Source organism: Canis lupus, chromosome 19 (assembly GCF_048164855.1).
Source record: "Canis lupus baileyi chromosome 19, mCanLup2.hap1, whole genome shotgun sequence".
In the NCBI taxonomy this organism is placed as follows: Eukaryota; Metazoa; Chordata; class Mammalia; order Carnivora; family Canidae; genus Canis; species Canis lupus.
Window position 1 is genome coordinate 7,564,251 of NC_132856.1, and position 12,483 is coordinate 7,576,733.

At 39.7% G+C, this 12,483-nt stretch overlaps 1 protein-coding gene and 1 pseudogene across 1 annotated transcript; both read right to left on the minus strand.

Moving 5' to 3' along the window:
* Positions 1 to 3,140: 3,140 nt before the first annotated feature.
* On the minus strand, positions 3,141 to 3,777 carry LOC140611251 (thymosin beta-4-like). Its single transcript, XM_072788105.1, has one exon. The coding sequence runs from the start codon at positions 3,695 to 3,697 to the stop codon at positions 3,560 to 3,562; it is 138 nt and encodes a 45-aa protein (XP_072644206.1). The 5' UTR covers positions 3,698 to 3,777; the 3' UTR covers positions 3,141 to 3,559.
* A 4,933-nt stretch (positions 3,778 to 8,710) lies between these two features.
* Positions 8,711 to 9,513, minus strand: LOC140611253 (replication protein A 32 kDa subunit pseudogene; annotated as a pseudogene).
* Between the last annotated feature and the right edge of the window lie 2,970 nt (positions 9,514 to 12,483).

Genomic DNA, 12,483 nt, shown 5'->3' on the forward strand with positions numbered 1-12,483 from the left:
ATACATGTTGGCGAGGGTGTGGAGAAAGGGGAAACCTCTTGTCCTATTGGTGGGAATGCAAACTGGTGCAGCAACTCTGGATAACAGTATGGACATTCCTCAAAAAGTTAAAAAAACTACCCTATAACCAGCAATTGCACTACTAGGTATTTACCCAAAGAGCACAAAAATACTAATTCTAAGGGATATATGCATGTTTATAGCAGCATTATCTACAATAGGCTAATTATGGGCAGCCCAAGAGTCCATCTATTGATGAAGGATAAAGAAGATGTGGTATGTATATATACAATGGGATATTACTCAGCCATAAAAAGGATGAAATCTTGCCATTTGCAACGAGGTGGATGGAGCCAGTTTTATGCTAAGCAAAATAAGTCAGCCAGGAAAAGACAAATACCATATGATTTCATTCCAATGTGGAATTTAAGAAACAAGACAAATGAACAAAAGGAAGAGAGAGAGATACAAAGAGACTCTTATTTTTTTAAGATTTTATTTATTGAAAGAGACTCTTAACTATAGAAAACAAACTGAGGGTTATTAGAAGGGAGGTGGGTGAGGAGATGAGTTAAATAAGTGATGGGGATTAAGGACTGCAGTTGTGATAAGCACTGGTGATGTACGGAAGTGTTGAATCACTATATTGTATACCTGAAACTAATATTGTACAGTATGTTAATTACCTAGAATTTTTTAAAGATTTTTTTTATTTATTCATAGAGACAGAGAGAAAGAGAGAGAGAGAGAGAGAGAAAGGCAGAGACACGATAAGCAGGCAGAGAGCCTGACGTGCCTGATAAGCAGGCAGAGAGCCTGACGTGGGACTCGATCCAGGGTCTCCAGGATCACGCCCTGAACTGCAGGCGGCACTAAACCGCTGCGCCACCGGGGCTGCCCACTACCTAGAATTTAAATAAAAACTTAAAAAAGAGAAATAATTCAAGTCAATAATGTAATGTTATAATGTAAGATACTAGAAGAGGAAACTAAACATAAAAAAGCAGAAGTAAGAAAATAATAAAGATCTGTGCATAAAGAAATAGAGTATAAAGACACAATAGAGAAAATTGATCAAACAAAAACTTAATTCTTTGAAGAAATCAACAAAATTAACAAACTAGTTAGAATGACAAAGAAAGAATTAGAGAAAAGATTGGTCCAAGATGGCAGAGGAGTAGATCTTAGTTCTGTCTGTTCCCAGGAACTCAGCGAGATAGCTATCAAATCATTCGGAACACACCTACAAACTCAACCAAAGACCTAAGGAAAAAAACTGTTGCAACTATACAAATAGAAAAGCGACCACTTTCTGGTGGAAGGTGTGCAGAAGTGAATCCAAGGTGATATATGGGAAAATAAACCAGAGTGGAGGGGAGCCTCTGGCAGCCAGCACTGAAAAATGACATAGCAGCAGAGCACAAAATCAGAACTTTTAAAAGTCTGCTCCAATGGGGGATGTCTCTGCCTGAAAAGGTGCTCAGGTGGCAAAGCGGGGCAGGATCCTAGGTATGACAGGATGGTCTCAAGATCCCCCGGGTCACAGGAACACCAGGGGTGCCTGAAAGTGGCAGGGTTCCCAGGCACCGGATTGAGGAAGCTGGCTGCAATCAGTGTTGCCATATACCAAGAATCATGGCACAGTCGGGCAACAGCCCAGCAAGTGGCAGAACTGCCATGAGTCCCCCTTCCTTCCACTCGGAGGGGCAGTATGGGTGTGCGCTGTTGGGCTGGAGAGACTGGGGACCTCAAAACAGCCGACCCCAGGCCAGCAACCTCCCAATAAGGCCGCCTTGCCGCCCTACCCTAACTTAGCACACAAAGACCTGTAACCCTTGCCCCAACTGGAATGCCGCCCTACCCCCATCTTCCCCGCCAACACCACCTTACCTCCCTACCCTAACTTAGCTTACAAAGACCTGTAACCCTTACCCTAATCGGAATGCCATCCTGCCCCCATCTTCCCGCGGAAAACTCTATAGACCCCCCCTGCGGTTTGCCTGGGCGCGACTTCCCTGACTCAACCCCCTCCGAGTCACGAGTCATGGAATCTCACCCGGGAGCGCTGCCCATTAAAGCATTCTGGAACCTACTGCCTGGCCCTGCCTTTTTTTTTTTTTTTTTTTTTTTTTAATTTCTCCGCCGTTCATTTGGGAAAAACCTAACATGCGCCACGTGATTTCGCTGGGTTTGAAGACTTGAAATGGAATCGCATGCCTGAGATAGGAACGCTCAGTCTGGGTAAGTACAGAGTGCAGACGGATAAGTACTGAGTGCAGACGGATACCAGGGAGACAGAAGTGATTGACTGCTTTTCCCCAAAGGCGCACTGAGGAGTGGGGACCCAAACCTTCAGCTTCTTGCTGGAGATTGGGAGGCCACCATTTTCATTCTCATCCTCTAAAGCAGCACTGAAAATGCTCTGGGAACAAAAGCCACATGGAGCAATATTTGGAGGTTAAAGAGCATCCTATTAAGGAATGAATGGATCAACCAGAAGATTAAAGGATAATTTTTAAAAATCACGGAAACAAATGAAAATGAAAACACAACTGTTCAAAACCTTTGGAATGAAACAAAGGCAGTCCTAAGAGGGAAATATATAGCAATACAAGCCTTTCTCAAGAAACAAGAAAGGTCTCAAATACACACCCTAAACTTACATCTAAAGGAGCTGGAGAAAGAACAGCAAATAAATCCTAAACCCAGCAGAAGAGAATTAATAAAGATTAGAGCAGAAATCAATGGAATAGAAACCAAAAGAACAGTAGAACAGATCAATGAAACTAGGAACTGGTTCTTTGAAGGAATTACGATTGATTAACCCCTGTCCAGATTTATCAAAAAGAAAAGAGAAAGGACCCAAATAAATAAAATCATTAGTGAAAGAGGAGAGGTCACCACCAACACCGGAGATATACAATCATAAGAACTTATTATGAGCAACTGTATGCCAACAAATTAGGCAGTCTGAAAGAAATGGATATGCTCTTAGAGATGTATAAACTATCAGAACTGAAAGAAGAAATAGAAAACCTGAACAGAATCATAACCAGCGTGGAAATTGAAGCAGTAATCAAAAATCTCCCAACAAACAAAAGTCCAGAGTTGGATGGCTTCCCAGGGGATTTCTACCAAACTTTTTTTTTCACGTTTTAAAACTTTATTTGCATATTAAAAAATTGTGCATTCCAATAATTAAAATCATTTGAACAAAAAAATGGCACTCTGATTAAACTGCATTTTAACAGCCTGCAAGATACTTTGGGCCTGCTTGGTTTTTTACTCTAGATCTCACTGTCCTCCCACCCAGCTTCTTCCTTCACCAACATGCAAGTTCTTTTCCTTCCCTGCCAGCCAGACAGACAGACAGGCAGATGGGGAAGGCAGGCGCCTTCGTTGTCAGTAGTTCTCCATCCTTTGATGTGAAAAGGGGCAGCACAGTCATTTAAACTTGATCCAACCGCTTTGCATCTTACAAAGTTAAACAGCTAAAAGAAGTAAAATAAGAAGGCAATGCTTGTGGAATGTACAGTGCATATTGGCGGCGCACGCCTCATTACGATTCACCTGCTTGCTTCTCCTGTTCAATTGTTTCTTTCGAAGGCAGTGGATTTTTCTCTTGTATTTCTGTCTTCTTCAATTTCGACTTTCGATTGAATTTCTCAATCTCAGCCATATCGGGTTTGTCAGACATGGTTGCAGAGGAAGCGGAGCGAGGCGCACGAGCGAGCTGGAGAGAGGAGAGGGATCCGGTCTGTGCTGTGGTCGCTGCCAAATTCTACCAAACATTTAAAGAAGAATTAATACGTATTCTTCTGAAGCTGTTCCCAAAAAAATGGAAATGGAAGGAAAACTTCCAAACTCGTTCTATGAGGCCAGCATTACCTCGGTCTAAAAACTAGCCAAAGACCCCACCAAAAAGGAGAATTACAGAGCAGTATCCATGATGAACATGGATGCAAAAATTCTCCACCAAGATACTAGCCAACATATTTCCAACAGTACATTGAAAGGATTATTCACTATAACCAAGTGGGATTTATATCTGGGATGCAAAGGTGGTTCAACATCTGCAAATAATATGATACACTATATTAATAAAAGAAAGGACAAGAACCATGTGATCCTCTCAATAGACATAGAAAAAAGCATTTGATAAAGTATAGCATCTTTTCTTGATTAAAACTCTTCACACTGCAGGGATAGAGGGAACATACCTCAATATCATAAAAGCCATATATGAAAAACCCATAGCAAATATCATTCTCGGGATGCCAGGGTGGCTCAGCAGTTGTGCGTCTGCCTTTGGCTCAAGTTGTGATCCCGGAGTCTCTGGATGAGTCCCACATCAGGCTTTGTGTGTGGAGCCTGCTTCTCCCTCTGTCTGTGTCTCTGCCTCTGTGTGTGTGTGTCTCTCGTGAATAAATGAATAAAATCTTTTTAAAAATATTCTCAATGGGGAAAAACAGATCTTTTCCCCTAAAGTCAGGAACACAGCGAGGATGTCTACTATCACCACTGTTGTTCAACATAGTACTAGTAGTCCTAGCCTCAGCCATCAGACAACAAAAAGAAATAAAAAGCATCCAAATCAGCAATGAAGAAGTCAAACTCTCACTCTTTGCAGATGACATGATACTCTATGTGGGAAACCCAAAAGACTCCACCCCCAAAATTGCTAGAACTCATACATGGCTGAAGGAAGAGAAATTAAGGAATTGATTCCATTTACAATTGCACCAAAACCCTTAAGATACCTAGGAATAAACCTAACCAAAGAGGGAAAGGATCTGTATGCAGAAAACTATAGAACACTCATGAAATAAATTGAGGAAGATACAAAGAAAAGGAAAACCATTCCATGCTCATGGATTGGAAGAGCAAATATTGTTAAAATGTCTATGCTACCTAAAAGCAATCTATACATTCAATGCAATCCCTATCAAAATACCAGCATCTTTGTTCACAGAGCTAGAACAAAGAATCTAAAATTTGTATGGAACCATAAAAGACCCTGAAGAGCCAAAGGAATATTGAAAAAGAAAACCAAAAGTGGTGGCATTACAATCCCAGACTTCGAGATCTATTACAAAGTGCTAATCATCAAGATAGTATGGTACTGGCACAAAAATAGACATATAGATCAATGGAACTGAATAGGAAGCCCAGAAATGAACCCTCAACTCTATGGAAAAATCCATATCCAATGAAAAAAGACAGTCTCTTAAACAAATGGTGTTGGGAAAATTGGACAACCACATGCAGAAGAATGAAACTGGATCACTTTCTTTCCTTTTTTTAATATTTTATTTATTTATTCATGACACACACACACACACACACACACACACACACACAGACACAGAGGGGCAGAGACACAGGCAGAGGGAGAAGCAGGCTCCATGCAGGGAGCCTGATGTGAGACTCGATCCCGGGACTCCAGGACCATGCCTTGGGCCAATGGCAGGTGCTAAATCGATGAGCCACCCAGGGAATCCCTGGATTACTTTATTACACAAGTAAATAAACTCAAAATGGTTGTAATAAACAAAAACAAACTAAAAATGGATGAAACACCTAAATGTGAGACAGGAATCCATCAAAATCCTAGAAGAGAATACAGGCAACAACCTCTTTGACCTTGGCTGCAGCAACTTCTTGCTAGACATGTCTCCAAAGGCAAGGGAAACAAAGGCAAAATGAACTATTAGGACTTCATCAAGATAAAAGGCTTTTGCACAGTGAAGGAAACAGTTGACAAAATCAAAAGACAGCCAACAGAATGGGAGAAGATATGTGCAAAAGTCTTATTAGATAAAAGGCTAGTATCCAAAACCTAAAAAGAATTTATCAAACTCAGCACCCAAAGAACAAATAATCCAATCAAGAAATGGGCAGAAGACACGAACAGACATTTTTCCAAAGAAGACACAAACGGCCAACAGATACATGAAAAAATGCTCAACATCTACTAGGCATCAGGGAAATATAAATTAAAACCACAATGAGATACTATCACACACTGGTCAGAATGGCAAAAATTAACCACTCAGGAAATGACAGATGTTAGTGAGGATGTGGAGGAAGGGGAACTCACTTACACTGTTGGTGAGAATGCAAGCTGGTACAGTCACTTTGGAAAACAGTGTGGAGATTCCTCAAAAAGTTGAAAATAGAGCTCTCCTACAACCCAGCAATGGCACTATTAGGGATTTATCCCAAAGTTACAAATGTAGTAATCAGAAGGGGAATCTGCACCCCAATGTTTATAGCAGAAATGCCCACAATAGCCAAACTATAGAAAGAGCCCAGATCTCCATTGACAGATGAATGGATAAATAAGTGGTTTATATGTATGATGGAATACTACTCAGCCACCAAAGAAATTAAATCTCACCATTTGCAACGATGTGGATGGAACTAGAGGGTATTATGCTAAATGAAATAAGTTAATCAGAGAAAGACAGTTATCATGTGATCTCACTCATACATGGAATTTAAGAAACAAAACAGAGGATCATAGAGGAAGAAAGGAAAAAATAAAACAAGATGAAATCAGAGAGGGAGACAAACCACAGGAGACTCTTAATCATAGGAAACAAAACTGAAGGCTGCTGGAGGGGATGGGGGTGGGGAATAGGGTAACTGAGTGATGGACATTAAGGAGGGCATGGGATGTAATGAGCACTGGGTGTTAATAGAAGATTGATGAATCACTGATCTCTACCTCTGAAACTAGTAATAACTATATGTTAATCAAATTGAAAGAAAGAAAAAAAGCAAGAAAGCAAGAGAAAGAATGAAAGAAAAAAGAAAAACATAGAGAAGATTCAAATTATTAACAACAGACATGAACAAGGGGATCTTACCACCAACCTTACAAAAATAAAGAAGTTATAAGGTAATATTTTGAGAATTTGTATGCCAACAAATTAGATAACTTAGATGAAATAGACAAATTTCTAGAGAGACACAAACTAGTGAAACTGAATCTAGAAGAAATATAAAGGGACACCTGGGTGGCTCAGTCGGTTAAGCATCTGGCTCTTGATTTTATCACAGGTTGTGATCTCAGGGTTGTGAGATTGAATCCTGTGTCAGGCTCTGTGCTGGGCAGGGAGTCTGCTTGGGATTTTCTCTCTTCCTCTTTCTCTCCCTCCTCTCCTGTTGCTCGTGCATGCTTTCTCTCCCTCTTAAATAAAATAAAATTAATGTGAAAGACTAACATTAAAAAAATGGAAAATATGAATAGACCATTAACAAGTAAAGAGATTGAATTAATAACAACAACAACAAAAAACTTCCCACAAAGAAGCCCAAAACCAATAGCTTAACTGGTGAATTTCACTGAACATTTATTTTATTTTTTAAAAGATTTTATTTATTTATTTATTTATTTATTTATTTATTTATTTATTTATTTATTTAAGACAGATCACAGAGGGAGAGGGAGAAGCAGACTCTGCTGAACAGGAAACCACACCATGGCTTCTGATCCCAGGACCCTGTGATCATGACCTGAGATAAAGGCAGATGCTTAACCAACTGAGCCACCCAGGCACCCCTTTACTGAACATTTAAATAAGAATTAACATTAATCTTTTACAAACAAAACAAAATGGAAGAAGAAATACTTCCCAACTCATTCTTTGAGGCCAGTACTACCATGGTATTAAGCCAGACAAAGAAAACTATAGATTAATGTACTTTTTATTTTATTTTTAAATATTTTATTTATTTATTTATGAGAGACACACAGAGAGAGGCAGAGACACAGGCAGAGGGCGAAGCAGGTTCCCTGTGGGGAGCCCCATGTAGGACTCGGTATCAGGACCCTGGGATCACGCTCTGAGCCAAAGGCAGACACTTAACTGCTGAGCCACCCAAGTGTCCCAAGATTAATATACTTTAATAATAAAAACATAAAAATTCTCAACAAAATACCAGCAAACCAAATCCAGCAGCATAAAAAAAGGATTATACACCATGATCATGCGGGACTTATCTCAGGAATGCAAGATTGGTTCAACATACGAAAATATATACATGTAGGGGTGCCTCCTGAGCCACCCAGGTGCCCCTAAGTGGATAAAGTCTTTTAAAAAATCTATCAGGGTGCCAGGGTGGCCCAGTTGGTTAAGCATCTGCCTTCAGCTCATGTCTTGATCCCAGGGTCCTGGGATCAAGCCCTGGGTTGGGCTCCTTGGGGAGCCTGCTTTTTTTTTTTTTTTTTTTTTTTTTCTGCAATAGAACTTTTATTAAACATATGGATTTTGTATGAAATTGAAATAACATCTCTTTCTCCCCTTTGCCCTCATGAGGTCACGACTCTAGAACTTCATGTTCATAAAAGCACACTTTCGGCAGCAGTCATGACAAGGTGAAGGAAAGTGCAATTCTGAAAATAACACCATATAGCCAACCAAAGGGGGGGAACAAAACCAGGCAAAGGTTAGTGGGTTTTTTGGCTAGCTCCCTGCTGAAGGCCCTAGTTCTGCTCATCTTCTTTCAACAGGGAATGGTACAGGAGTAGAAACTCCTGAGTATTCTTTAAGTAATACCGCCCAACTCTCTTGGTAGCATGTCTCTCCCTCTCACTTCCATCTGTCCTGATGTTGTAAATGGCTGATTCGTAACTTTAAGAAAGTCCACCTAGGTTTATATTCTTGTCAACTGCCCAAAACTGAGCTTCATAAAAACAAAAATAAAAACAAACAAAAAGCCAGAGCACTAAGTTTCAAAAGGATGTTAAATGAGACCCTTTCTAGATGAAACCTACTCCCTAGAAGTCAACTGACCAAACATATGCACAGTTGGAGACAACAGATTATGAAATCCGGTCCAGCTGGAAAATACCTGGGGCACTCAATTAGATCCAGTTAGTCTGCATCTGTGGATTTAAGATGATCATTGTCCACAGTGGAATAGATGTGGCCCTCGTTGCTAAGAAAATCCACAGCTTGCTTTATTGAGGCTACAGACATGTGTTGAAGCTGGTTTTTGAGATTCTGAAAGTTTAATCCTTCAGGTCTTGGACAAGCCTTAATCAAATTCAGCACCTGGCTTTGGGCCATAGTGAGGCCATTTGCTGGCATGGAGCTATTCCCACCAAAGTTCCCTGTTTCACCCATTCCTGGATTGCTGATAGGTGCTCTCCCTGCTGGGGGCTGGCTGTTAGATTTGCTCAGGATCATGTGTGCATTGACAACTTCCAGAATATGTGTGGTAAACTCATTCATATCCTCCAGAGGCATGATCTAAAGGCTACAAGGCTTTTTTTTTGTTCTGAAAAGATCACAGATGGCCAGCCAGTTTCACATACGTCTCTGGAGGAACCACTGTGTTTTCACTGCTAGCATCATCTGTGTCAACCCACTGGCGGACATCCATGGGTGCAGCTGTCATGTCATCTATTTTGTATACAATGTTGGTTGGGGCCTTCTCTGCATGTCTGATTATACCCACAATAGTGACTTGTGAAATCTCAACATTCCCAATTTTGAACATTTCATCAACCACAACCACTTTCTCTACTCTTTGTTTCTATGAGTTTGACTTTTTTTTTTTTTTAAGATTTCATATATAAGTGATAACATGTAGTATTTGTCTTTTTCTGTCTGGCTTATTTTACTTAGCATAATGCCTTCGAGGTCCATCCATATTGTTACAAATGAGATGTCCTTCTTTCTCTTTCTCATGGCTGAAAAATATTCCATTGTATATCTATACACCACATCTTCTGTATCTATACACCACATCTTCTGTATCCATTTATCTGTTGATTGACACTTAAGATGTCTCTATAACTTGCCTATTGTAAATAATGCTGCAATGAACATGGCAGTGAAGATAATACTTTGATATCCTGTTTCTATTTCCTTTGGCTATATATCTAGAAGTGGGATTCCTTGATCATATGGTAGTTTTTAATTAAATTAAAAATTAATTAATTAATTGATTAATTTAATTAAAAATTAATCATTTTTAATTTCTGGAGGAACCTCCATACTGTTTTTCATGGTTGCTGTACCAACCTACACAAGGATTCCCTTTTTCTACATCTTTTTGAACACTCATCTCTTGTCTTTCTGATCACAGCCATTCTAACAGGTGTGAAGTGATATCTCACTGTGATTTTGATTTGCATTTCCCTGATGATTAGTTATGTTAAGGGACTTATCAAGTATCTATTGGCCATTTGCATGTCTTCTTGTGGGAGAATGTCTATTGAGTTCTTCAGCCTGTTTTTAAATTGGATTGTTTGGTGGTTTTTTTGTTTGTTTTTGTTTTCTATTGAGTTGTAGGAGTTCTTTATATACTCTGGATAATAACCTCTTATTAGATATATGATTTGCAAATACTCTCCCATTCTGTATGTTGCTTTTCAATTGATTTTTGGAAAGGGTGCCAAGACTGTTCAACAGAGAAACTCCTAAACATATTAGCTGGATTTCAACCCAACGCAGTTTTTATTCTAGTCAAAGCTCATATTGTCACATTTTGGCCTCTTCAGTTGGCTTCTGAGTCCTTTTCACATGAATCTACTAGTCTCTGATGATTTTCTTGCTACCTAGTCCGTGAAGATGTTCCAGGTTCATCTCAAACCTTTCCTGAACCCAGGCCTGGAATCAACCATTTCTCTAAGAAGCTCTGATTTCTTTCTTTCAGTGGGAAATGGTATTTCAAGAGTACAGTCTGCCCACTAAGGATATTTACTGGTTATTTATCCACCTTTTCAGTGAGCAGAGCAGGGTAAAAAAAAGTACACACTCGCATGTACACACATGAAGATAAAATACGTCATGAGTTCATACTGTTATTCCTAATTCAAATTCAGGACTACAGGATTTTTATTTATCCTCTTCTACATTACATTTGCACCTCTTCCACACTTAAAATTTTCCTTCTGAGCTTCAACTAGAATAAAAAGTGCAAGTGGGTTGAAATCCAGCTAATATGTCTAGGAGTTCATTAAGTGACATTAGGCTAAAACAGATATGAAACCAACTGGGCACTTTCTGAGTATGTCAGAGATATCCTCATTATCTTGACATGTGCATAAAGAATCAGGCATATAGCTAATCCTTCCAGTATGCCTGTGCCACAGTGTAAGAGTTGAGGGGAAGTGTCTCCATATACTATTATTCCAGATAATGTATGAAAACAACATGATAGACTTAGAATATCATCACTGTACCCATGCCAGTGAATGAATGGATCTCTAAGCACTGAGAATAATGGGGCCTAACATAAAAAAAGAGTGAGGAGCAGATCTGATGTACCTCTGATGAGAGAACATGTTACCACTCACAGTCTTGCCAAGAGGATTGGATCTAAGTCTGATCCAGACTTAGATCGGATCTAAGTCTCTGGGTCCAGCTGCAAATTTAAAGGATGTACAGAGGGCACAGCAGTGTGTTGAACTGAACCCCGAGTAAGCAGATAGCAACAGACTGTGGGAGATGCTACAGGTCCAATGATTTGGATGCTTCATAGATATAAGAAAAATTAAGGGAAGGAAAAGGAGACAGAACTTAAAATACACAACAAAAGTGTTTATTTTTTTTTTTTTAAGATTTTATTTATTTACTCATGAGGGACACAGAGAGAGAGAGAGATACAGAGACACAGGCAGAGGGAGAAGCAGGCTCCATGCAGGGAGCCTGACGTGGGATTCGATCCCGGGTCTCCAGGATCATGCCTTGGGCTGCAGGCGGTGCTAAACCGCTGAGCCACTGGGGCTGCCCAACAAAAGTGTTTAAATGAGCAAGATTAAACCATAGTATCTACGGATGCACACTTGGATGATGAAACCAAAATAAAGCACAAGGAATGATTACTCGAGTGGGATAGGGGTCACTTTTGGAGGAAGAAGAGGGATGAACATAAGAGGGGCCTCTGAGATGGCTAGGAAAATTTTCGTTCTTGACTTGAGTGATACTTACAAGGGGTTCACAGTAAAATAATTCACTAAACCATACATTTGTTTTATGTAATCATCTGTATCTATGTTTTATTTTTACCATAAGAAGATTTTTAGAAATAGAGAAAATAAGGTTAAAAAAAGGATTTAAGATGCCTGTGTTTTATTTTTTTTTTATTTACTTAAGATTTTATTTATTCATGGGAAACACAGAGAGAGGCAGAGACATAGGCAGAGGAAGAAGCAAGCTTCCCGCAGGGAGCCTGTTGTGGGACTCAATCCCAGGACCCTGGAATCATGCCCTGAGCCAAAGGCAGATGCTCAACCTCTGTGTTTCTCATGAATAGATCAATAAAATCTTAAAAAAAAACCAAAACCCATACCTCTTGGTATTGGTGTCACGAAGATGAATATATTCTCAGTTGAAAATAACTTGGGTCACTCAAATAATCAAACAATAGCTGCGTGGTTTATATTAATAATGAACAATCTCAGACCTTGGTTACCCAGGCTGGGCATTTAGCTATAGCCTGTCTGCCTTTACTGTAACAGAAGAA

Bases quoted from the DNA above. Each gene is read 5' to 3' on its own strand.
- LOC140611251 (XM_072788105.1), bottom strand. From the start codon at position 3,697: ATGTCTGACAAACCCGATATGGCTGAGATTGAGAAATTCAATCGAAAG.